This window comes from Melanerpes formicivorus, unplaced genomic scaffold (assembly GCF_026170545.1).
Source record: "Melanerpes formicivorus ecotype bairdi unplaced genomic scaffold, bMelFor1.0.p_v2 SCAF_88, whole genome shotgun sequence".
Taxonomy (NCBI): domain Eukaryota; kingdom Metazoa; phylum Chordata; class Aves; order Piciformes; family Picidae; genus Melanerpes; species Melanerpes formicivorus.
This window is the reverse complement of record NW_027142440.1, coordinates 741774-763697: the sequence shown is the minus strand read 5'-3', so window position 1 is coordinate 763697 and position 21924 is coordinate 741774. Positions and strand designations below refer to the sequence as shown.

At 56.5% G+C, this 21924-nt stretch overlaps 1 protein-coding gene across 1 annotated transcript in view; it reads left to right on the top strand.

The window, feature by feature from the left end:
• RABEP1 (rabaptin, RAB GTPase binding effector protein 1) overlaps positions 1-21924 on the top strand; it is a 92184-nt gene that overhangs the window by 55603 nt on the left and 14657 nt on the right. Inside the window, exons 5-10 of the mRNA XM_068165383.1 lie at positions 4855-4974; positions 7230-7365; positions 8956-9134; positions 10988-11113; positions 13698-14165; positions 19789-19893. Coding sequence (XP_068021484.1) covers positions 4855-4974; positions 7230-7365; positions 8956-9134; positions 10988-11113; positions 13698-14165; positions 19789-19893 — 1134 coding nt within the window. The remainder of the gene's footprint in view (positions 1-4854; positions 4975-7229; positions 7366-8955; positions 9135-10987; positions 11114-13697; positions 14166-19788; positions 19894-21924) is intronic.

Sequence of the window (21924 nt, the reverse complement as noted above, 5' to 3'; positions counted from 1 at the left end):
TGCCCTGTGCCTAGCAGGAGCAGGGAATAGAGTAGAACAGAACAGAACAGAATAGAATAGAATAGAATAGAATAGAATAGAATAGAATAGAATAGAATAGACCAGGTTGGAAGAGACCTTCAAGATCATTGTGTCCAACCTATCAACCAATCCAATACCACCTGAACAACTAACCCATGGCACCAAGCACCCCATCAAGTCTCCTCCTGAACACCTCCAGGGATGGGGACTCCACCACCTCCCCAGGCAGCCCATTCCAATGGGCAATCTCTCTCTCTGTGTAGAACTTCTTCCTAACATCCAACCTAAACCTCCCCTGGCACAGCTTGAGACTGTGTCCTCTTGTTCTGGTGCTGGGTGCCTGGCAGAAGAGACCAACCCCCACCTGGCTACAACCTCCCTTCAGATAGTTGGAGAGAGCAAGAAGGTCTCCCGTGAGCCTCCTCTTCTCCAGGCTAAGCAACCCCAGCTCCCTCAGCCTCTCCTCCCAGGGCTGTGCTCCAGACCCCTCCCCAGCTTTCTTGCCCTTCTCTGGACACCTTCCAGCAGCTCAACCTCCTTCCTAACCTGAGGAGCCCAGAACTGGACACAGGACTCAAGGTGTGGCCTAACCAGTGCAGTGTACAGGGGCAGAATGACCTCCCTGCTCCTGCTGGCCACACTCTTCCTGATGCAGGCCAGGATGCCATTGGCCCTCTTGGCTGCCTGGGCACACTGCAGGCTCCTGTTCAGCCTACCATCAACCAACACCCCCAGGTCCCTCTCTGCCTGGCTGCTCTCAGCCACTCTGCCCCCAGCCTGCAGCACTGCCTGGGGTTGCTGTGGCCAATGTGCAGCCCCTGGCACTTGGAAGTGGCTGTCCCCAGCTGCCCTCTACTGCCTCTGAAGGGAGGCTGGAGCCAGGCAGGAGGTTGTCTCTTCTCCTTAGTAACAAGAGACAGGACAGGAGGAAATGGCCTCAGGTTGCACCAGGGGAGGTTTAGGTTGGGCATCAGAAGAAACTTCTCCACTGAAAGGGTTTTCAAAGCCTGGCACAGGCTGCCCAGGGAGGTGGAATCCCCATCCCTGGAGCAGTTTCAAGGAGGCAGAGAGGTGGTGCTGAGGGCCATGGGTAGAGGCAGAGAATGGTTGGCTTGGGTGATCCTAAAGAGCTTTCCCAACCCAAGGATTCTGTGCCTCTCTGGTGCTCTGAGTCCCTTGTCTCTGCTCACTGGCAGCAGCAGTGCAGTGTGAGACCATTCCCCATCAGTATTTTCCCCTTCCCTGTGCTGGCATAAGCAGCCTGAGTTGCAAATGGAATTGTAAAGGCTTCTAAAGAGATTCTTGAGCATTGCTGGTTGCAGTTTGGCCTTCACTGAGGCCACTTCAACAGGCTCTTGATGTGCAAAGGTAGGAGTCAGAGTAGAGCCTGAGATGAGGATGATGAAGGGCCTGGAGCACCTCTGTGAGGAGGAAAGGTTGAGCCTGGAGAAGAGCAGCCCCAGAGGGGATCTCATTGATGTTCATAAACGCCTGCAGGGTGGGGGCAGGAAAGGGCAAGGCCATTTCCATGGTGTCTGTGATGGGACAGGAGGCAAGGAACACAAACTGGAACCCAGGAAATTCCACTTCAACAGGAGGGAAATGCTGTTTGGTGTGAGGGAGCTGGAGGCCTGGAGCAGGCTGCCCAGAGAGGCTGAGAAGTCTCCTCTGGAGACTTTCAAGACCCACCTGAGGGTGTTCCTGGGTGGCCTGCCCTGGGTGAGCCAGCTCTGGCAGGGGGTTGTTAGGACAAGAGAATTGCTGCCACGGGAACTTTAAGACAAAACCTGGTTCATAACTGGGCTTGGCCCAGTTCAGAGCAAAAAGACTTTGGTTGGAGCTGGAAGGAAGGTTCAAGGTTCAGCCTGGTGGGGAGTCCTGAAGAAACAACTCTGAAGATGTAGAGTTCATAGCAAACTACCAGCTGGCTGTTCAGAAGGCAAGCTGCCTTGACTGAGTCTGTGCAGTAACTGACATCAGGAGTCACAGGATCATTCAGGGTGATAAAACCTTTGAGATGCCCCAGCCCAGCCCTAACCCAGCTGCCAGCACCATGAAACCAGCACCAGCCTCACTGCAGCCTCCTTTCAGGCACTTGGAGAGGGCAGTGAGGTCTCTCCTCAGCCTCCTCTGCTCCACACTCAACACCCCCAGCTCCCTCAGCTGCTCCTCCTCCAAACCCCTCTCCAGCCTCCTTGCTCCTCTCTGGACACCCTCCAGCCCCTCAAGGTCTTTCCTGTCCTGTGGCACCAAAGCTGAACCCAGTGCTGCAGCTGTGGCCTCAAGGAGGGCACAGTCCCTGCCCTGCTCCTGCTGCCCACACCACTGCTGCTCCAGGCCAGGCTGCTGGTGGCCTTCTTGCCCACCTGGGCACACTGCTGGCTCATCTTCAGCTGCTGCCACCCTGCACCCCCAGGGCCTTTTCCACAGGCAGGTTGCAGCCACTCTGCCCCCAGCCTGTAGTGCTCTTGGGGTTGTTGTGGCCCAAGGTCAGGAGCCAGCCCTTGGCCTTGCTGAACCTCAGCCCATGGATCCAGCCTGGCCAGATGCCTCTGCAGCTCCAACTCAACCTGTTGCCCTCTGCAGACTTGCTGAGGGTGCCCTGATCTCCTCCTCACTGCTGAAGATGTTAACTACAGCTGGCCCCAGTGCTGAGCCCTGGGGACACTGCCTGGGCCTGGCCACCAGCTGGATGTGACTCTGCTCCTCACAACTCCTTGGGCCTGGCCAGCCAGCAAGCCACCCATGGATCCAGCCTGGCCAGATGCCTCTGCAGGGCCTTCCTACCCTCCAGCAGATCAACACTGCTGCTCAGTGTGGTGTTGTCTGCAGCCTGACTGAGGCTGCACTGGTGCAGCTGTGTGCCAGTTAGCAGGAGAGCAGGTGAATAACCTTTTTAACCATACCCCTTTAGAAGGGAAAGGAGGATCCCTGGTGAGCCTAAAGGAGGTGTTTGGTGCAGTAGTCTCTTGGCAAGCTTTCCAGGCCTGCAAAGCAGAGGAAGGTGAGCTCTGTGCAACAGGAGAGGGAGAGGCAAACCTGCTCTCCAGAGTACAGCTTGGAAGAATTGCTTCAGCTGCTGTGCTTGGCTCTGCTGACCTGCCCTCTCATTCAGCCTGTCAGCTTTCTCCTCAAGGAGACTCAGAATGAGAAGTGGGGAAAAGGCCTTTCAGCTCTACCTCCAAACCAAGGAGTGAATCCCAGACGAGTTGTGTTTGGCTGCCAGAGGAGTGAACTAGGGGAGCACAGGATTGGGAGGCAAAGCAGTGAGTTTGATGGGGTCTAGCAGGGGCTGTCCCTGCCCATGGCAGGGGTTGGAGCTGGATGAGCTTTGAGGTCCCTTCCAGCCCAACCTATGCTGTGATGGTATCCAGCCCTCATTTTCCATGCTGGGGAGGATCTGCCTTGCAGTGGGAGCTGCGATGAGTATAAAGCCTCTGCTTAGCACAGCTGTGCCAAGCTCTGAGCAGCAGAACCCTGCAGAGCAGGTACTTTGCATATGGAGAGAGCAAAAGGGACAATCCTCCTGCTGGGAAGGGTGCTCATTAGTCAGGAGAGGGGAAGCTGGGAGGGGAGAGGCCTCTGAGTGCTGTGCCAGAGCAGGCCACAGAATCTGATAGCACAGCAGGCTGCTGTCGCTGGTGATGCTCAAGAGAAGTGGAGGGGACTCAGAGGAACCTGAAATGGTTTACTCCTGCTGTGAGGAGAGGTTGTCAGATGCTGGCTGTGCAGCTTCTGCTGCTTCTTTGTGAGGAACAAACCCAGGTGTTGCCTGAGCTTCTCCAGCCAGACTTTTGTTCTTCAGGGAATCACAGAAGGGGTTGGGCTGGGTGGGACACAAAGCTCAGCCAGCTCCCAGCCCCCTGCCATGGGCAGGGACCCCTCCCACCAGCACAGGCTGCTCAGGGCCTCATCCAGCCTGGCCCTGAGCACCTCCAGGGAGGGGGCAGCCACAGACACCTTCTGTAGATGTTGGTTGGAGGAGCAGCAAAGGTTGTTGAGGGTTGCCTGCTGCCATCTGTGAGTGAGGAGCAGCTGGCTGCAGGTGGCAGGGGATGTATGGCTGTGTGACACCAGCACATGGCCCTGCCCCTGCTGGCTGTGCCACTGCCCCTGCTGGCTGTGCCACTGCCCCTGCTCACAGCCTCTGCTTGTGCTCTGGACAAGCACAGGAGCAGAGACAAAATGCAGCAGAGCTGAACAAAATGAGGAAGTTTAGCTGTGTGTCATCTGCAGAGGCCTCTGAAGCCTGCAGAGCCCAGGGCCTGGGCTGTCTGTGGAGCTGAAGGGCACTGTGGGGTTTTAGTTTTGCCTTTCCATTCTAAGTTTAGAAAACTTAATCACAGACTGGGTTGGGTTGGAAGGGACCTTCAAGATTGTCCAGCTCCAGCCCCCTGCCATGGGCAGGGACCCCTCCCACCAGCACAGGCTGCTCAGGGCCTCATCCAGCCTGGCCCTGAACACCTCCAGGCAGGAGGCAGCCACAGCCTCCCTGGGCAGCCTGTGCCAGAGTCTCCCCAGCCTCACTGCCAAGAATCTCTTCCTCATCTCCAGTCTCCATCTCCTCTCTCCCAGCTCAAAGCCATTGTTCCTCATCCTGGCACTCCCAGCCCTTGTCCCAAGTCCCTCCCCAGCTCTCCTGGAGCCCTTCAGGCCCTGGCAGGCTGCTCTGAGGTCTCCCTGGAGGCATTTCTTCTCCATGCTGGCAAGCCTGGGACGTGGGAGTCCAGGCAGCTCATTCCCTGGCAGGGAGGTTTTGTGCTGCTGTGCCCCTGGGGCCCTGCCTGGCTGAGCTCCCTGCTGTGGCTGACCTGTGTCTTGTCTTGAGCCCAGGCCCAGGAGGACGCCGAGAAGCTGCGGTCAGTGGTGATGCCGATGGAGAAGGAGATTGCAGCACTGAAGGAGAAACTGACAGCAGCTGAAGAAAAGATTAAAGAGCTGGAGGCATCAAAGGTGAGCTGGGGCTGTAACTCTTGCCTGGTTTCTGTCTTCCATCAGGCTGCTTTGATGCAGATCACTAAAGGCAAAGAGGGAAAGAGGTATGAAGCTGCACCTGCCCCACACCTGCTGAGCTCAAGGAGTCCCTTTGGCCTGTGTGTGTTCTCCATATCTCTGTGTCTCTCTCACCTGTGCTGAGCTGCACTTGCATGGCTTCAGCTCTGCTGGCAGCAGCACAGCAGGCTTGAGCTGCTGTGCACCTCTCCAGCAGCCTGGCCTTTAGGTTGTCCCACTTGTAGCCACAGAGAGGTTTGCATGTGGTGGAAGCCTTTTCATATATTTCCACCCAGAGTCCCCAATCTCCCTTTCTAATCCTGGCTACAGTCTGGGGAACTTCACCAGGAGTTCTGTGTCTTAACATTTAAGTCACCCTCAGATTCATGGCAGGGCTTGCTGGGCACTTGCTGCAAGAAATCAAGGTAGGGAGTCACAGCATGGGTTGGGTTGGAAGGAGCCTTAAAGCTCAGCCAGTTCCAGCCCCTGCCATGGGCAGGGACCCCTCCCACCAGCACAGGCTGCTCAAGGCCTCATCCAGCCTGGCCTGCAACACCTCCAGGCAGGAGGTAGCCACAGCCTCCCTGGGCAGCTTGTGCCAGAGTCTCCCCAGCCTCACTGCAAAGAATCTCTTCCTCATCTCCAGTCTCCATCTCCTCTCTCCCAGCTCAAAGCCATTGTCCCTCATCCTGTCCCTCCCAGCCTTTGTCTAGAGTCCCTCCCCAGCTCTCCTGGAGCCCTGCAGGTCTGAAGCTCAAGCTTTGGCAGCTCAGCCCTTCGATCTGCAGCGCTGTCAAAGTGAAGTCCTTTGGCTCTGCTGCAGTCCTGTGCTGGCTTGCAGTGTGTTTAGCTGGAGCAGTGAAACAAGGCATTGCTTTTTTCTCTTTCTCTTCCCCCCCTCCCCCCTCCCCTTCCCTGCTTCCCCAGGGCTGTTCTCTGGGAGTCACATTTCCCCATTCCAAGGGCTGAAGGGCTGGCAGGCAGGAGAGTTGGTGTGCAGCAGGGTCAGGCATCCCCAGCAGCAGCGGCAGGCTCGAGCTGCTCTCGGGCTCCAGCACACTCTGCTGTCTGTGGTGCCCTCCAGCAGCCTTCTGCAGCCTCTTGGGAATTGCCTGAAGGGTTTTGTTTCCTTTGGAATGAAAACTCTGGGATTGCTGCCTCAGCAAACCATAAAGCTGGGTGGTGCCTTGGCAACCCATTCCTTGCTCCAAGACAGGAGCCATGGCTACAGGACAGCTGCTTGGCTAAAGCTGTCTGAAAGGCTCTCAGCAGAGCTCTGCAGTGGCTGCAGGATCCTCAGTCCAAGCCTTTGTTAGAGTTGTCATTTAGGCAAACAGAAAACTCCTGGAGTGTTTATTTAGTCTTTCCTGAGGTCCTCCTTTCACTGACAGGTCTTCCTTTCTTTTGCTGAGGTCTTCAAGGACTTTGGATGTTGTTCTGTCTTTGTCTCCAAGCGCTGGAGCTGTGAGTTCAGGCTGAGGGAGCTGGGGGTGTTCAGCCTGGAGAAGAGGAGGCTGCAGGGAGGCCTTAGAGCTGCCTGAAGGGATCCTTCAAGAAGGCTGCAGAGAGACTTTTCCTGAGGCTGTCTGAGACAGGCCAAGGGGGAATGGTTTGGAGCTGAGGCAGAGCTGAGGAAGAAGTTCTTCAGTAGGGGGATGGTGAGACTCTGGCACAGGCTGCCCAGGGAGGCTGTGGCTGCCTCCTCTCTGCAGGTGTCCAAGGCCAGGCTGGATGAAGCCTTGAGCAAGCTGGGCTACTTGAGAGTTTTCCCTGCCCCTGGCAGAGAGGTTGGAGGAGATGATCTCTGAGGTCCCTTCCAACCTGAGCCACTCTGTGATGAGCTTGCCCACAGTCATGTCTCCTGACCCCTGCCATTGCTCTGGTTTGAACTGAATCCACAGCCTCTTAGCTGTGTGCTTATCAGTGCTGGGTAGAGTCCACCACTCTCTGCTCTTCTGATGTGTGTGCCTCTTGACCATCTTGTTGGAAGCCAGCTGTGGTAGCTGTGCTGCACTGACAGCTTTGGCTCAGCAGAAGGTTACTGAGGAACCATTTCAGGCACAAATAGAGGTACTGGAAGACAGAGACTTGTGCTTGTCCTGCTGCACCTGCACCTTACCCCAGCAGCTCACACTGGGGCTTCCACCCAAAAGGAAATGCCTGGGAGTGTTCCCCACTGAGCTGGTAGGACTGAGATGCCCTTCTCTCTTACTCAGGTGAAAGAACTGAACCATTACCTGGAAGCTGAGAAATCCTGCAGGACAGACTTGGAGATGTATGTGGCTGTGCTCAACACCCAGAAATCAGTCCTGCAAGAAGATGCAGAGAAGCTGAGGAAAGAGCTGCATGAAGGTACCTATCTAATGACAGTCCTTTTGGCTCTCTTCCATGGGGCTGTAAACCCAACAGGGCTGCTCATGTGTTCCCATGGCTTAGCCATGGTGGGGAGAAGCAGCAGGATGAGGTAAAAGCAGGGTGGCATGTGGAGCTCTGTGGGATGGAGAAGGAAACAGAGACACTCACTGTGAGGGATGTCATTGCAGTCCTGCTGAGTGCTTGCCTCTTACTGAAGGGCTTCTGCTGGTGCCCTGCAGCTGTGTTCATCTCCCTGAGGTATCTCAGCTCTGAGTGCCTGCTGCTGGGGTGGGTGTGTGAGTGTGCATGGGGTCACTGAATTGTTTCTGCTGGAAAAGATCTTGAAGGTCCTGCAGTCCAACCATTCTCTAACTCTGCCCCAGCCCTCAGCACCACATCTCTGTGGCTTTCAAACCCCTCCAGGGATGGGGATTCAACCACCTCCCAGGGCAGCCTGGGCCAGTGCTTGAGAACTCTCTCAGTGAAGAAGTTTCTTCTTATGTCCAACCTAACCCTCTCCTGATGCAACCTGAGGCTGTTTCCTCTGATGCTGTCACATGCATGCCAGCAGAGAGCAGAATCTCTGTGGAGAAGTGAAAAGGGAACCTTCAGCTGAAGCAAAGCAGAGTCTAGAGACAAGCCTTTGAAACCAGCACTGCAAAACAAACTCTCATGCTTCAGGAGTGCAGTTAAGGCCTCAGGCCTCTGTGGCACCTCTCAGTGACACAGCCCTGAGGACAAGCTGAGTCTGGGAATGCAGATGTCTTACTTGCAATGAGAGGAAAGCACAGGAAGGTAGGGCTTAGAGGAGACCTCCACAGACCATGGAGTCTAACCCCCCTGCCAGAGCAGGGTCCCCTAGGGCAGGTCACACAGGAGCACATCCAGGTTGGCATTGAAAGTCTCCAGAGAAGGAGACTCCACAACCTCCCTGGGCAGCCTGCTCCAGGCCTCCAGCACCCTCACAGTTCCTTCTCATGTTGAGATGGAACTTCCTATGTCCAAGTTTATGCCCAGTCCTCTTGTCCTGTCACTGGGGACCACTGGGAAGAGTCTGGCCCCATCTTCCTGACCCCCCAGCCCTTAGATATCTGTAAGCACTGATGAGATCCCCCCTCAGCCTCCTCCAAGCTAACCAGCCCCAGCATTCTCAGCCTTTCCCCATGTGTGAGACAGCCCTGAAACTGCACCAGGGGAGGGCTAGGCTGGAGATGAGGAACAATTTCATTCCTTCAGGAGTGGTCAGGGACTGGCTCAGGCTGCCCAGGGAGGTGGTGGAGTCCCCATGCCTGGAGGAGGCCATGGCAGCTGGGGCCATGGTGCTGGGTTGCTGGTTGGAGTGGATGATCTGAGTGGAATGGATGATCTGAGAGGCCTTTCCCAAACAATTCCAGTATCCCAGTACTCCAATATCCCAGTGTCCCCAAGGTTGGAAGAGACCTCCAAGATCATCAGATCCAATGATCCTAAAGCGCTGCCCAGAGCCCGGCTGCCCATGGGGGAACAGCAGTGGCCTGAGCTCATCAAAGTGCTGCTCTCTGAGGTTGTTAACCAGCATGTGCTGAACACCCCTTTCTTTTTGAACAGTCTGCCATCTCTTGGAGCAGGAGAGGCAGCAGCACAACCAGCTGAAGCACACCTGGCAGAAGGCCAACGACCAGTTCCTGGAGTCGCAGCGCCTGCTGATGAGGGACATGCAGCGCATGGAGGTCGTCCTCACCTCCGAGCAGCTGCGCCAGGTCGAGGAGCTCAAGAAGAAGGATCAGGTTGCTTGCTGCCTTCCCCTCCTCTTGTGGAGTGAGCCTGCTTGCATGGGGGGGTAGCAGGGGTGGAGGTCACAGGCTGGAGAGGAGCTGGTGGAGGTTGCTGTCTCAGCAGGCGCCGGCAGGCAGTGCCCGGCGCTCTCCGCTCGGGGGGCAGCTGCCAGCTCCAGCAGGCTCTCTCCACTGGGGCCAAGGTTTCACTGGGAGTGCAGAGAGCAGCTTGACAGGGGCTGGGGCCTGTGTTGTGAAATGAAGAGCTGATAACTGACAGCCAGAAGTTCAGCTCAGAGGAAGGTATCACAGAAACACAGAGTGGCAGGGTTGGAAGGGACCTCCCTAGCTCAGGCATGAACGAAGAGCTTCAGTTGAAGTGAGCTGATCCAAGGGCAGGTGAGCAGGCTTCATGAGTGGTAGGGGTTGGAAGGGACCTCCCTAGCTCAGGCATGAGTGAAGAGCTTCAGTTGGAGTTAGCTGACCCAAGGGCAGGTGAGCAGGCTTCATGAGTGGCAGGGGTGGAAGGGACCTCCCTAGCTCAGGCATGAGTGAAGAGCTTCAGTTGGAGTTAGCTGACCCAAGGGCAGGTGAGCAGGCTTCATGAGTGGCAGGGGTGGAAGGGACCTCCCTAGCTCAGGCATGAATGAAGAGTTGGAGTTAGCTGACCCAAGGGCAGGTGAGCAGGCTTCATGAGTGGTAGGGGTGGAAGGGACCTCCCTAGCTCAGGCATGAATGAAGAGCTTCAGTTGGAGTTAGCTGACCCAAGGGCAGGTGAGCAGGCTTCATGAGCTGCTGCTCTGTGCTGTCCTTTTCCATCCATTGTGTTCATTGCTCAGAGTGACCAAGGCACAGCTCTGGTTTGCTTCCCCCTGCCCCTGCCAGTGCTGATCTTGTCTAATTACAGGGAACCAGAGAATTAGTTTAGTTGGGAGAGACCTTTGACATTATTCAGTCCAACATTACCCCAGCACTGCCAGGGCACCACTGAGCCATGGCCTCAGCACCACAGCTCCACAGCTGTGAAACCCCTCCAGGGATGGGGACTCCACCACTGCCCTGGGCAGCCTGGGCCAGGCCTGGACAACCCTCAAGGGGAAGAAATTGTTCCTCATGGCCAACCTAAACCCCCCCTGGGGCAACTTGAGGCTGTTTTCTCTTGTCCTGTCCTTTGCTCCTTGGGAGCAGAGCCCAACCCCCACCTCACTGCAGCCTCCTCTCAGGGAGCTGCAGAGAGCAAGGAGGTCTCCCTCAGCCTCCCGTCCTCCACACTAAACACCCCCAGCTCCCTCAGCTGCTCCTGCCCAGCCCTCTTCTCCAGACCCTTCTCCAGCTCTGTTGCCCTTCTCTGGCCCTGCTCCAGCCTCTCAGTGTCCTTCCTGGAGTGAGGGCACAAAACTGACCCCAGGATTCCAGCTGTGGCCTCCCCAGTGCTGAGCCCAGGGGCACAGTCCCTGCCCTGCTCCTGCTGCCCACAGCACTGCTGCTCCAGGCCAGGCTGCTGGTGGCCTTCTGGGCAGAGGGGCTGTTAGTGCTGCAGATCCATGACCAGACTGCACCCACTGAGTAGTGTCACAGCTGCTTTGATTGTTTACTTGGGACCTCTGTGTTAAGAACTGTGTCAGGCTGCTATGAGCTGTGAATAAAATGAGTCTGGAGCTTGATCTGGTCACCAAACTTGACAAGTAAGTTCTGCTTCACATCCCAGGGGCTGCCTGGTGGAATGGACTCTGGACTCTTAACCCCAGGAGTCCTTAGGTGATAACTGCTGGGGCTTTAACCAGAAGACTCTTTCTAGTGCCACCCTTACAGCTTACTGCAGAGAAATTGCTGCTTATGCCTCTTCTCTTGATCCTGATCTCTAGGAAGAAGATGATCAGCAAAGGCTTAGCAAGAGAAAGGAGCAGAAGCAGAAGGATTCAGATGATGAAACAAAAGCTTCATGTTCTCTAGCCACTGAGGAAACCCTGCCCCAGCTCTCCAGTGAAGAGGTAAACCAGCAGGGTGCTTCAGAGCAGCATGGAGCTCCCATGTATGCCTCAGGCTGTTGGTTCCAAGTGGAGATGCAAACCTAATGCCCTTTGCCCTCTGTGCCTTGCAACTCCTGAGAGGCACCCCAGTGTGTAAATTGTAGGAAGGGCTGGAAGGTGCTGGACCTGTTGAGGTGTTTAAAAGGAGCCCTGTGGAAAAGGATTTGGGAGTTCTGGTAGGTGAGAAGCTGGACAGGAGCTCCAGAAGGCCTGGGCTGCATCCAAAGCAGCTTGGCCAGAGCTGGAGAGAGGATCCTGCCCCTCTGCTCTGCTCTGGGGAGGCCTCACCTGCAGGGCTGGGGCCAGCTGTGGAGCACTCCACACAGGAAGGACACAGAGCTGATGGAGAGGAGCCAGAGGATGCCATAAAGATGATCAGAGGCTGGAGCAGCTCTGCTGTGGGAACAGGCTGAGAGAGTTGGGGCTGTTCAGCTTGGAGAAGAGAAGGCTTCAGGGACACCTTGGAGCAGCCTTCCAGTACCTGAAGAGGCTACAAGAAGGCTGCAGAGGGACTGATCCCAAAGGCCTGCAGGGACAGACAAGAGGCAATGGTTTGAAATGGGAGCAGAGCAGATTGAGATTGGTTGTGAGGAGCAAGTTGTGCACCAGGAGCATGGTGGAGCACTGGAACAGGCTGAGGCTCCATCCCTGGAGATATTCAAGGTCAGGCTGGACAAGGCTCTGAGCAACCTGATCCAGTGGAGGATGTCCCTGCTGCCTGCAGGGGGTTGGGCTGGCTGAGCTTTGGAGGCCCCTTCCAACCCAGCCCACCCTGTGACTGTAGTGCAGAAGTGCTTCTCTCTCTCTCCAGGGGTCTGTTTGCAGGGTTCCTCCCTGGGCATGGCCAATGAGGCAGCACAAGTGGTTGATCTGATGGCAGCTGTGCTGCCAGCAGGGCTAGGCTGTGCCAGGGAAGCAATTTCTGCTCTCTTTGCAGTGCTAGCAATAGCCAAAAATAGATCAGGAGCCTCAGTGTGCCTCACCTACACCCCAGGGCAGTTAGTGTGGCTCTGGTACTGGCATTCCCTCTCTGCTCCAGCCCAGCCTCTGCCTTTTTGCTTTGTGTACAAATGCCCTTTAAAGGGAAGATTCCTTTTGGTCCCTGTGTTCTGTCCAACCCCAGCAGAAGAAACAGAGTTTATTCCCCTGGCAGTCTAGAGCAGATTCTATCTGCTTCCTTCTCCTGTTAGTTTAGTACTGATGTGAAACCTTTACACCAGGCCTCTGGGTTTACCTGTGGCAGTGAAGTGATTGCCTTGCTGGCTGGCTTGCTGGGTGGCCAGGCCCAAGGAGTTGTGAGGAGCAGAGTCACATCCAGCTGGTGGCTTGTCCCAGGCAGTGTCCCCAGGGCTCAGCACTGGGGCCAGCTGTAGTTCACATCTTCAGCAGTGAGGAGGAGATCAGGGCACCCTCAGCAAGTCTGCAGAGGGCAACAGGTTGAGTTGGAGCTGCAGAGGCATCTGGCCAGGCTGGATCCATGGGCTGAGGTTCAGCAAGGCCAAGGGCTGGCTCCTGACCTTGGGCCACAACAACCCCAAGAGCACTACAGGCTGGGGGCAGAGTGGCTGCAACCTGCCTGTGGAAAAGGCCCTGGGGGTGCAGGGTGGCAGCAGCTGAAGATGAGCCAGCAGTGTGCCCAGCTGGGCAAGAAGGCCACCAGCAGCCTGGCCTGGAGCAGCAGTGGTGTGGGCAGCAGGAGCAGGGCAGGGACTGTGCCCTCCTCGAGGCCACAGCTGCAGCACTGGGTTCAGCTTTGGTGCCACAGGTCAGGAAAGACCTTGAGGGGCTGGAGGGTGTCCAGAGAGGAGCAAGGAGGCTGGAGAGGGGTTTGGAGGGCATCTAAGAGGAGCAGCTGAGGGAGCTGGGGGTGTTGAGTCTGGAGCAGAGGAGGCTGAGGAGAGACCTCACTGCCCTCTCCAAGTGCCTGAAAGGAGGCTGCAGTGAGGCTGGTGCTGGTCTCTCTCCCAGGCAAGCAGCAGCAGGAGGAGAGGCAATGGCCTGAAGTTGTGCCAGGGGAGGGCTAGGTTGGAGATGAGGACAATTCCTTTGCTGCAGGAGTGGTCAGGGAGTGGCAGAGGCTGCTCAGGGAGGTGGTGGAGTCCCCATGCCTGGAGGGGTTCCAGAAGCTGCAGCTGTGGTGCCTCAGGAGAAGGTTTTGTGGTGCTGGCAGCTGGGTTAGGGCTGGGCTGGGGCATCTTAAAGGTCTTTGATTCCATGCCTCTGCTTCTGGAAGTGCTCCCTGCAGTGGAGGAGGCTCCTTGTCTCAGAGCCTGGCAGGTGCCTGTGTCCTTGCTGGTCTGGCAGGGGGACAGATCCCTCCCAAGGCCTCTTTACAGAGGATTCCTTCTTCCCTTGGGGTTTGCTTTGGGGTTCAGTTCCAGCTGATACATTTCAGCTCTCCTGCCTTTCCCCTGCCAGGTTAAGCTTAGTGACCAGATGTTGTGCTCAAAGCCACTTTCACTTGCCTTTCCCTTGGTGCATTGCTCCTGTGCCCTGCCTCCAGCCTGCAGTCTTTGATGTCTTCTCCCTTGCTTCCCCACCCCAGGTGCAAGTCAACAGCACCCATGGCTCGGTGCACTCGCTGGATGCAGACCTGCTGCTTTCCTCTGGTGAATCTTACAACAAGGCAGACAATGACCTGTTCAAGGATGGGCTGAGGAGGGCACAGTCCACAGACAGCCTGGGCACCTCTGGCTCCCTGCAGTCCAAAGCTTTAGGCTACAACAACAAAGCCAAGTCGGCCGGGAACCTGGAGGAGTCGGATTTCGGACCGCTGGTGGGAGCAGATTCAGCCTCCGAGAACTTTGATACAGCCTCCCTTGGGTCTCTGCAGATGCCAAGTGGCTTCATGTTAACCAAAGACCAGGAAAAAGCAATCAAAGCAATGACCCCAGAGCAAGAGGAGACAGCTTCCCTGCTCTCCAGCGTGACGCAGGGGCTGGAGAGCGCGTACGTGTCGCCCAGCGGCTACCGCCTGGTCAGCGAGACCGAGTGGAACCTGCTGCAGAAGGAGGTGAGCAGCACTGCTGGGGCCCTGCTGAGCCTGCTCTGCACAGCCAGCCCTGCAAGGAGCTACCTTTCACAGAGCCATCACAGAGGGGCTTGGCTTGGAAGGGCCAGCTCCAGCCCCCTGCCCTGGGCAGGGACCCCTCCCACCAGCACAGGCTGCTCAAGGCCTCATCCAGCCTGGCCCTGAACACCTCCAGGCAGGAGGCAGCCACAGCCTCCCTGGGCAGCCTGTGCCAGGCTCTCCCCAGCCTCACTGCAAAGAATCTCTTCCTCAGCTCCAGTCTCAGTCTCCCCTCTCCCAGCTCACAGCCATTGTATTCAGTATTCAGTATTCCTAAGGTTGGAAGAGACCTCAAAGATCATCGAGTCCACCCTGTCACCACAGACCTCATGACCAGAGTAGGGAAGACACTACTGCCCACTGCAGGCTTGAACTCATGAGCTTCCCATTAATGGTCTGATGCACTACCTCACTACCTCTCATCCTGGTACTCCCAGGCCTTGTCAAAGACCCCCAAAGGTCACTGTCCCCTTCACAGCACACCCAGCTCTTCCCCCTGCACTCTTGGAATGCTCCTGCAGGTGAAGCACAGCTGATGTACACCACAGTGGCTGACTCTGTCCATGGGGAGCTCAGCAGAGCTGACCACAGGGGCACTTGGCACTTAGGGCAGGGCTGGCTGTTGAACTTGGGAATCTGTGGGGAGGGGAAGGAAGAGGAGAGAGCTCTAAGGGCAGGAGAAGATGGGAAGCTAAGGAAAGGATGTTGTAGTGCAGCTGGGGCTGACCAGGGAAGTGCAGCCATGAACCAAGGGTGCCAAGCTAACAGTGCTGCTTTGTCTGCCAAAGAGTTGGCCTGAGGAATGTTTATGTGAGGATGATGAAGGGGCTGGAGCACCTCTGTGATGAGGAAGGACAGAGACCTGGGCCTGGAGAAGGCTGAGAGGAGACCCTGTGAATGTCTGCAAGGGTCTGCAGGGTGGCTGTCAGGGGGATGCAGCCAGGCTCTCTCCAGGGACACCCAGTGCCAGCAGGAGGGGCAGGGATGGGAACCCAGTCACAGGAAATTCCACCTCAACAGGAGGAGGAATTGTCTGGGGTGAGGCTGCTGGAGGCCTGGAGCAGGCTGCCCAGAGAGGCTGAGGAGCCTCCTGCTCTGGAGAGCTTCCAAACCCCCCTGGATGTGCCCTGTGTGGCCTGCCCTGGGTGACCCTGCTCTGGCAGGGCAGTTGGTCCCTTCCAGCCCCTGGCATCCTGTGCTGCTGTGTGCATGGAGTGCACTGAGCAGCCCAAGCATGCAGGACACACACACAGCTACCACAGGGAAAGCTCTGGGAGGCCTCTGGGGGCTTGTGTCATCAGAACACAGTTCCTGAGGGCAGCCCACCCCTAGCACTGTGCTGGGGGAGCAAGGGAAGGGCTGCTCCTGGCTCTGCTGCCTCTCAGCTTTCATAGTTTCATAGTTTCATTCAGGGTTGGAAGGGACCACAAGGATCATCTAGTTCCAACCCCCCTGCCATGGGCAGGGACACCCCACACTAGATCAGCCTGCCCAGAGCCTCAGCCAGCCTGGGCTTAAACACCTCCAGGGACAGGGCCCCAACCACCTCCCTGGACAACCCATCCCAGGGCTTCACCACTCTCATGGGGAAGAACTTCCTCCTCACATCCAGCCTGAATCTCCCCACCTCCAGCTTCATTCCATTCCCCCTAGTCCTATCACTCCCTGAGATCCTGAGCAGTCCCTCCCCAGCCTTCCTGTAGCCCCCTTCAGATCCTGGAAGGCCACAATGAGGTCACCTGGGAGCCTTCTCTTCTCCAGCCTGAACAGCCCCAACTCCTTCAGTCTGTCCTTTGCAGCAGCTCAAAGCCTGCTGTGGGTTCCTTGCAGAAAAGGGAAGTGCTGTGGGGCTCCTGTGGTTACTCTGTCAAAGGAAGAGAGGCCAAGGCTCAGCACTTCCTGGGGAAGAAAAGGCAAAAGGAGGGAGATAGCAATCCATGAGGGGAAAGGAAGGCAAAAAGGGGTAAAAAATGGCCTAGAGTCCCAGAATGGTCAGGGTTGGAAGGGACCTCTGGAGATCATCCACTCCACCACCTCTGTAAAGCAGAGCACCCAGGGCAGGCCACACAGGGCACATCCAGGGGGGGTTTGGAAGCTCTCCAGAGCAGGAGGCTCCTCAGCCTCTCTGGGCAGCCTGCTCCAGGCCTCCAGCAGCCTTACCCCAAACAATTCCTCCTCCTGTTGAGGTGGAATTTCCTGTGACTGGGCTCCCATCCCTGCCCCTCCTGCTGGCACTGGGTGTCCCTGGAGAGAGCCTGGCTGCATCCCCCTGACAGCCACCCTGCAGACCCTTGCAGACATTCACAGGGTCTCCTCTCAGCCTTCTCCAGGCCAACCAGCCCCAGGTCTCTGTCCTTCCTCACCCAGCCTCATCCTCATAGCCTCCATAGACTGCCTGCAGCAGTTCCCTGTCCCTCTCTGACTGGGCAGCCCAGAGCTGTGCACAGTGCTCCAGACAGATGCAGTGGCAGAGGAGGGCCAGGCAGAGCCCAGATCAGATGAGGGTCTGGGGATGTTTTGTGTCCTCAGCTGGTTGGAATTCAGCTGATCTGCAAACCAGTGCCCAGGAGGTCTCTCCAAACCCACTTTCAAGTGGCTTGGGATTTGTCTTGCTGCTGGTTTGTAGTGCCTGGGGAAATTCCAGCCCTGTGAGCTCAGAGCAATCAGCTCCTCCAGCCTGGAGTGTTCCCTGCCCTGGGGACATTTGGGTGGCATTTTACTCCAGGCCTTTCTCAGAGTTCAGAAGAGAGCTGCCCTGCTGCCCACATGTTCCTGGAGGCAGGAGTGCAGGCAGGGTGTAGGAGTGTCCCTCTGTGTGGGGCAGTCATGGAACAGCAAATCCAAACCAGTGCTGGCTCAGATCTCACAGCTGAGCCTTTGCTCAAACTTCCCTTGGCCAAAGCCATTCCAGTTTCCCAAGGGCATCTGGCTTCACAGAGTCACAGACTGCACTGGGCTGGAAGGGACCCTCCAAGCTCACCCTGTCCAACCTCCTGCAGGCAGCAGGGACACCTCCAGCTGGAGCAGGCTGCCCAGGGCCACATCCAGGCTGATTCTTAATGTCTCCAGGGATGGAGGCCCCATCCCTGGGCAGCCTGCTCCAGTGTCTCACCACTCTCTTTGTGCAGAGCTTCCTCCTGCTGTCCAACCTAACTCTGCCCTGCTCCAGTTTCAAACCATTGCCTCTAGTTCTATCCCCACATCCCTTTGGGAACAGTCCCTCCCCAGCTGCCTGGAGGTCCCCTGCAGGTCTGCCTGGAGCCTTTTCCTCTCCATGAGCACAGGACCCCCAACAGCCCCAGATGAACAGCCCCAGATGAACAGCCCCAGCTCTCCCATCCTGTGCCCACAGCAGAGTTTCTCCATCTCTCTGATCCTCTTCATGGCCTCCTCTGGACCTGCTCCTGCAGGTCCAAGTCCTTCCTGTGCTGAGGGCTCCAGAGCTGGCCCCAGCCCTGCAGGTGAGGTCTCCCCAGGCAGAGCAGAGCAGAGCAGAGGAGCAGGATCCTCTCTCCAGCTCTGGCCAAGCTGCTTTGGATGCAGCCCAGGCTGCCCTTGGCCCTCTGTGCTGCCAGTGCCCATTGCTGGCCCCTGCCCAGCTTCTCCCCCACCAGCACCCCCAAGTCCTCTGCAGGGCTGCTCTCAATCTCATCTCCCCCAGCCTGGACTGATATTGAGGGTCACCCTGACCTAGGCACAGGACCTTGCACTTTGCCTCATTGAACCTCAGGAGATTCTCCTCAGCCACCTCTCCAGCCTGTCCAGGTCCCTCTGGATGGTTCCATCCTGTCCTTCAGTCTCCTCAACAGCACCACTCAGCTGGGTGTCACCTGCCAGCTGGCTGAGGGAGCCTCAGTCTCACTGTCACTGATGCAGGCTCTGGACAGCTCTGCTCCCAGCACAGACCCCTGAGGGACACCACTGTCACCCAGCTCCATCTGGACACTAAGCTGTTGACCACTGCCCTTTGGCTGCCATCATCCAACCAATTCCTTACCCACTGGGCAGTCTGCCCATCCACTCCACATCTCTCCAGCTCAGAGATGCTGTGGGGACCGAGTCAAAGGCTGTACTGAAGGTATTCCCTCACCCACTGGGGTAGTTACAGCAGTGCAGAGAGCCCCTGGGCTGTCCCTGCTGCACAGCCAGCACTTGGATGCTTCCTCTGCTTGGTGGTTTGTGTGGCTGTGTTTTCAATCTGCTGCCTTCTGCTTCATCCTTTCCCAGCTGCCCTTTTGGCTGGTTATCCACTCTGGGATCCTGAGCAGTGCTGAGGGGAGTGTGAAGAGGAAACTAAAGCTTGGTGCATGTTCCAGAGCAGAATGTGTCTGTGCCACTGGGACTCAGTCAAAGCTCACTTCCAGGCAGGCACAGGATGTCCTGCCCTGAGGAGCTGGCTTGGCTTTAAATTGCTCTGTGCTGATTGAAACCACAGCAGACAAAAAATCCCACAACAACAAATGCCCCAAACCAACCAAAGCCTCAAACCCAACCAAAAGCCAAACCACACACCCAGAGGAGACCCCAGACCAACCCAAAGAACACAACCAGGCTCACAGTGGAGAGTCCAGGACTTGGTTTGCAGTACCAAATCCTTCTGTGAGCTAAGCTGGAAGAGAGCAGATTGAGACTGGAGATCAGGGAGAAACTCTTTGCAGGGAGGGTGGTGAGGCACTGGAGCAGGCTGCCCAGGGAGGCTGTGGCTGCCTCCTGCCTGGAGGTGTTCAGGGCCAGGCTGGATGAGGCCCTGAGCAGGCTGTGCTGGTGGGAGGGGTCCCTGCCCAGGGCAGGGGGCTGGGACTGGCTGATGTTGAAGGTCCCTGCCAGCCCAGCCCATGCTGTGACTCTGTGGAAGGCTGTGGCCTGTTGAAAGCCCTCCTCTGAGATGTCTGCTTCTGCACAGCTCATCAAGTGAATCACTTTGAGGGAGCACCCTGAGGAGCCCTTGCATGCCATGGTCACTGATGTGTGGTGGGGGCAGCACTCCTGCCAGGCAGGGCCCTGGCCTGCAGCTGGCTTTGCTTTTGCAATCACAGACTCATGAAGGCTGGAAAAGACCTTGGAGATGCCCCAGCCCAGCCATAACCCAAGTGCCAGCACCACTAAAGCTTCTCCTGAAGCACCACAGCTACAGCTTCTTGAAGCCCTCCAGGCATGGGGACTCCCTGGGCAGCCTCTGCCACCCCCTGACCACTCTTGCAGCAGAGAAATCTTTCCTCATCTCCAACCCAGACCTCCTCTGGCACAACTTTAGGCCATTTCCTCTTGTCCTGTCACCCCATACTAGGAAAAGAAACCAAGCCCCCCTGGCTCCAACCTCCTCTCATGGATTTGTAGAGAGCCATGAGGGCTCCCTCAGCCTCCTCTTCTCTTTCCCAGAGATCCAACCTAAGCCTCCCTTGGCCCAGCTCGGCCTCCTTCCCTCTCACCCTTCCTCACCCTTCCATGGTTCTGCCACTGTCCTTTAGCTGGGCAGTGTTGTGACCACCCAGCAGAGCTGGGGGCCTGCAGCAGCCCTCCTGCCCTCCCTGGGGGCTGTGTGGCAGCTGCTGCCTCTGTTGTGCAGGTGCAGAACGCAGGGAACAAGCTGGGCAGGCGCTGTGACATGTGCTCCAATTACGAGAAGCAGTTGCAAGGCATCCAGATTCAGGAGGCTGAGACCAGAGACCAGGTGGGGTTTCTCTCCTAGCTGGAGCTACCTGAGCCCCCAGGCATGCAGCAGTGAACCACCTGCTGGTCTGTGCATTACAGTGAGCTGAGCAGGCTGCAGCATACTTCAGATCTGGATGGTTTCTGACATTTCACTGCCATCAGCTGCTCTGTTGGCCTGTGCTCATCAGCTCCCTGTGAGCAGGCTTCTGCAGGATCCCCTTTGGGCAGCCACTGTAGCCAGTGGTTAAGGCCATGCAGTAGAGGCAGTGCTCTGTAGGAAGAGCATCTTCCATCAGTTACACTCCAGGGTGCTGCTCATGCATTGCAGCTCTTCCCTGGGGTAGTGCCAGGGCTGGCAGCAGCAAAGGGACAGCTGCAGCAGCTCGGCCAGCCTGTGTGGAGTGAGTGAAACCCTGCCACACCGTGCAGAGCCAGGGCTGGGGGGCTGGGGGGCTGGGGGCAGCACTCTGCCTGCTGGGAAGCAGGGGCTGGAAATAGGGATTGGGATTTGAAACAGCACCTTGGAAAGGAGGGGTTGGGAATGAGGGGTTGGGAATTGGGAATGAGGGGTTGGGAATGAGGGGTTGGGAATGAGGGACTGGGAATTGGGAATGAGGGGTTGGGAATGAGGGGTTGGGAATGAGGGATTGGAAATGAGGGATTGGGAATGAGGGGTTGGGAATGAAGGATTGGGAATTGGGAATGAGGGATTGGGAATGGGTTGGGAATGAGGGATTGGGAATGGGTTGGGAATGAGGGATTGGAAATGAGGGATTGGGAATGAGGGGTTGGATATGAGGGATTGGGAATTGGGAATGAGGGATTGGGAATGAGGGATTGGGAATGAGGGATTGGGAATTGGGAATGAGGGATTGGAAATAAGGGGTTGGGATTGAGGGGTTGGGAATGAGGGGTTGGGAACTGGGAATGAGGGATTGGGAATGAGGGATTTGGGATTGGAAATGAGGGATTGGGAATGAGGGGTTGGGAATGAGGGATTGGGAATGAGGGATTTGGGATTGGGAATGAGGGGTTGGGAATGAGGGGTTGGGAATGAGGGATTGGGAGTTGGGAATGAGGGATTGGGAATGAGGGGTTGGAAATGAGGGGTTGGAAATGAGGGGTTGGGAATTGGGAATGAGGGATTGGAAATGAGGGGTTGGGAATGAGGGATTGGGAATTGGGAATGAAGGATTGGAAATGAGGGATTGGAAATGAGGGATTGGGAATGAGGGATTGGGAATTGGGAATGAAGGTCTGGGAATGAGGGGTTGGAAATGAGGGGTTGGGAATTGGGAATGAGGGATTGGGAATTAGGGGTTGGGAATGAGGGATTGGGAATTGGGAATGAGGGATTGGAAATGAGGGGTTGGGAATTAGGGGTTGGGAATGAGGGATTGGGAGTTGGGAATGAGGAATTGGGAATTGGGAATGAGGAATTGGGAATGAGGGTTGGAAATGAGGGATTGGGAATGAGGGGTTGGGAATTGGAAATGAGGGATTGGGAATGAGGGGTTGGGAATGAAGGATTGGGAATTGGGAATGAGGGATTGGGAATGGGTTGGGAATGGGTTGGGAATGAGGGATTGGAAATGAGGGGTTGGGAATGAGGGGTTGGGAATGAGGGATTGGGAATTGGGAATGAAGGATTGGAAATGAGGGATTGGAAATGAGGTATTGGGAATGAGGGATTGGAAATGAGGGATTGGGAATGGGTTGGGAATGAGGGATTGGAAATGAGGGATTGGGAATTAGGGGTTGGGAATGAGGGATTGGGAGTTGGGAATGAGGAATTGGGAATTGGGAATGAGGAATTGGGAATAAGGGTTGGAAATGAGGGATTGGGAATGAGGGGTTGGGAATTGGAAATGAGGGATTGGGAATGAGGGATTGGGAATGAAGGATTGGGAATTGGAAATGAGGGATTGGGAATGAGGGATTGGGAATGAAGGATTGGGAATTGGGAATGAGGGATTGGGAATGGGTTGGGAATGGGTTGGGAATGAGGGGTTGGGAATGAGGGGTTGGGAATGAGGGATTGGGAATTGGG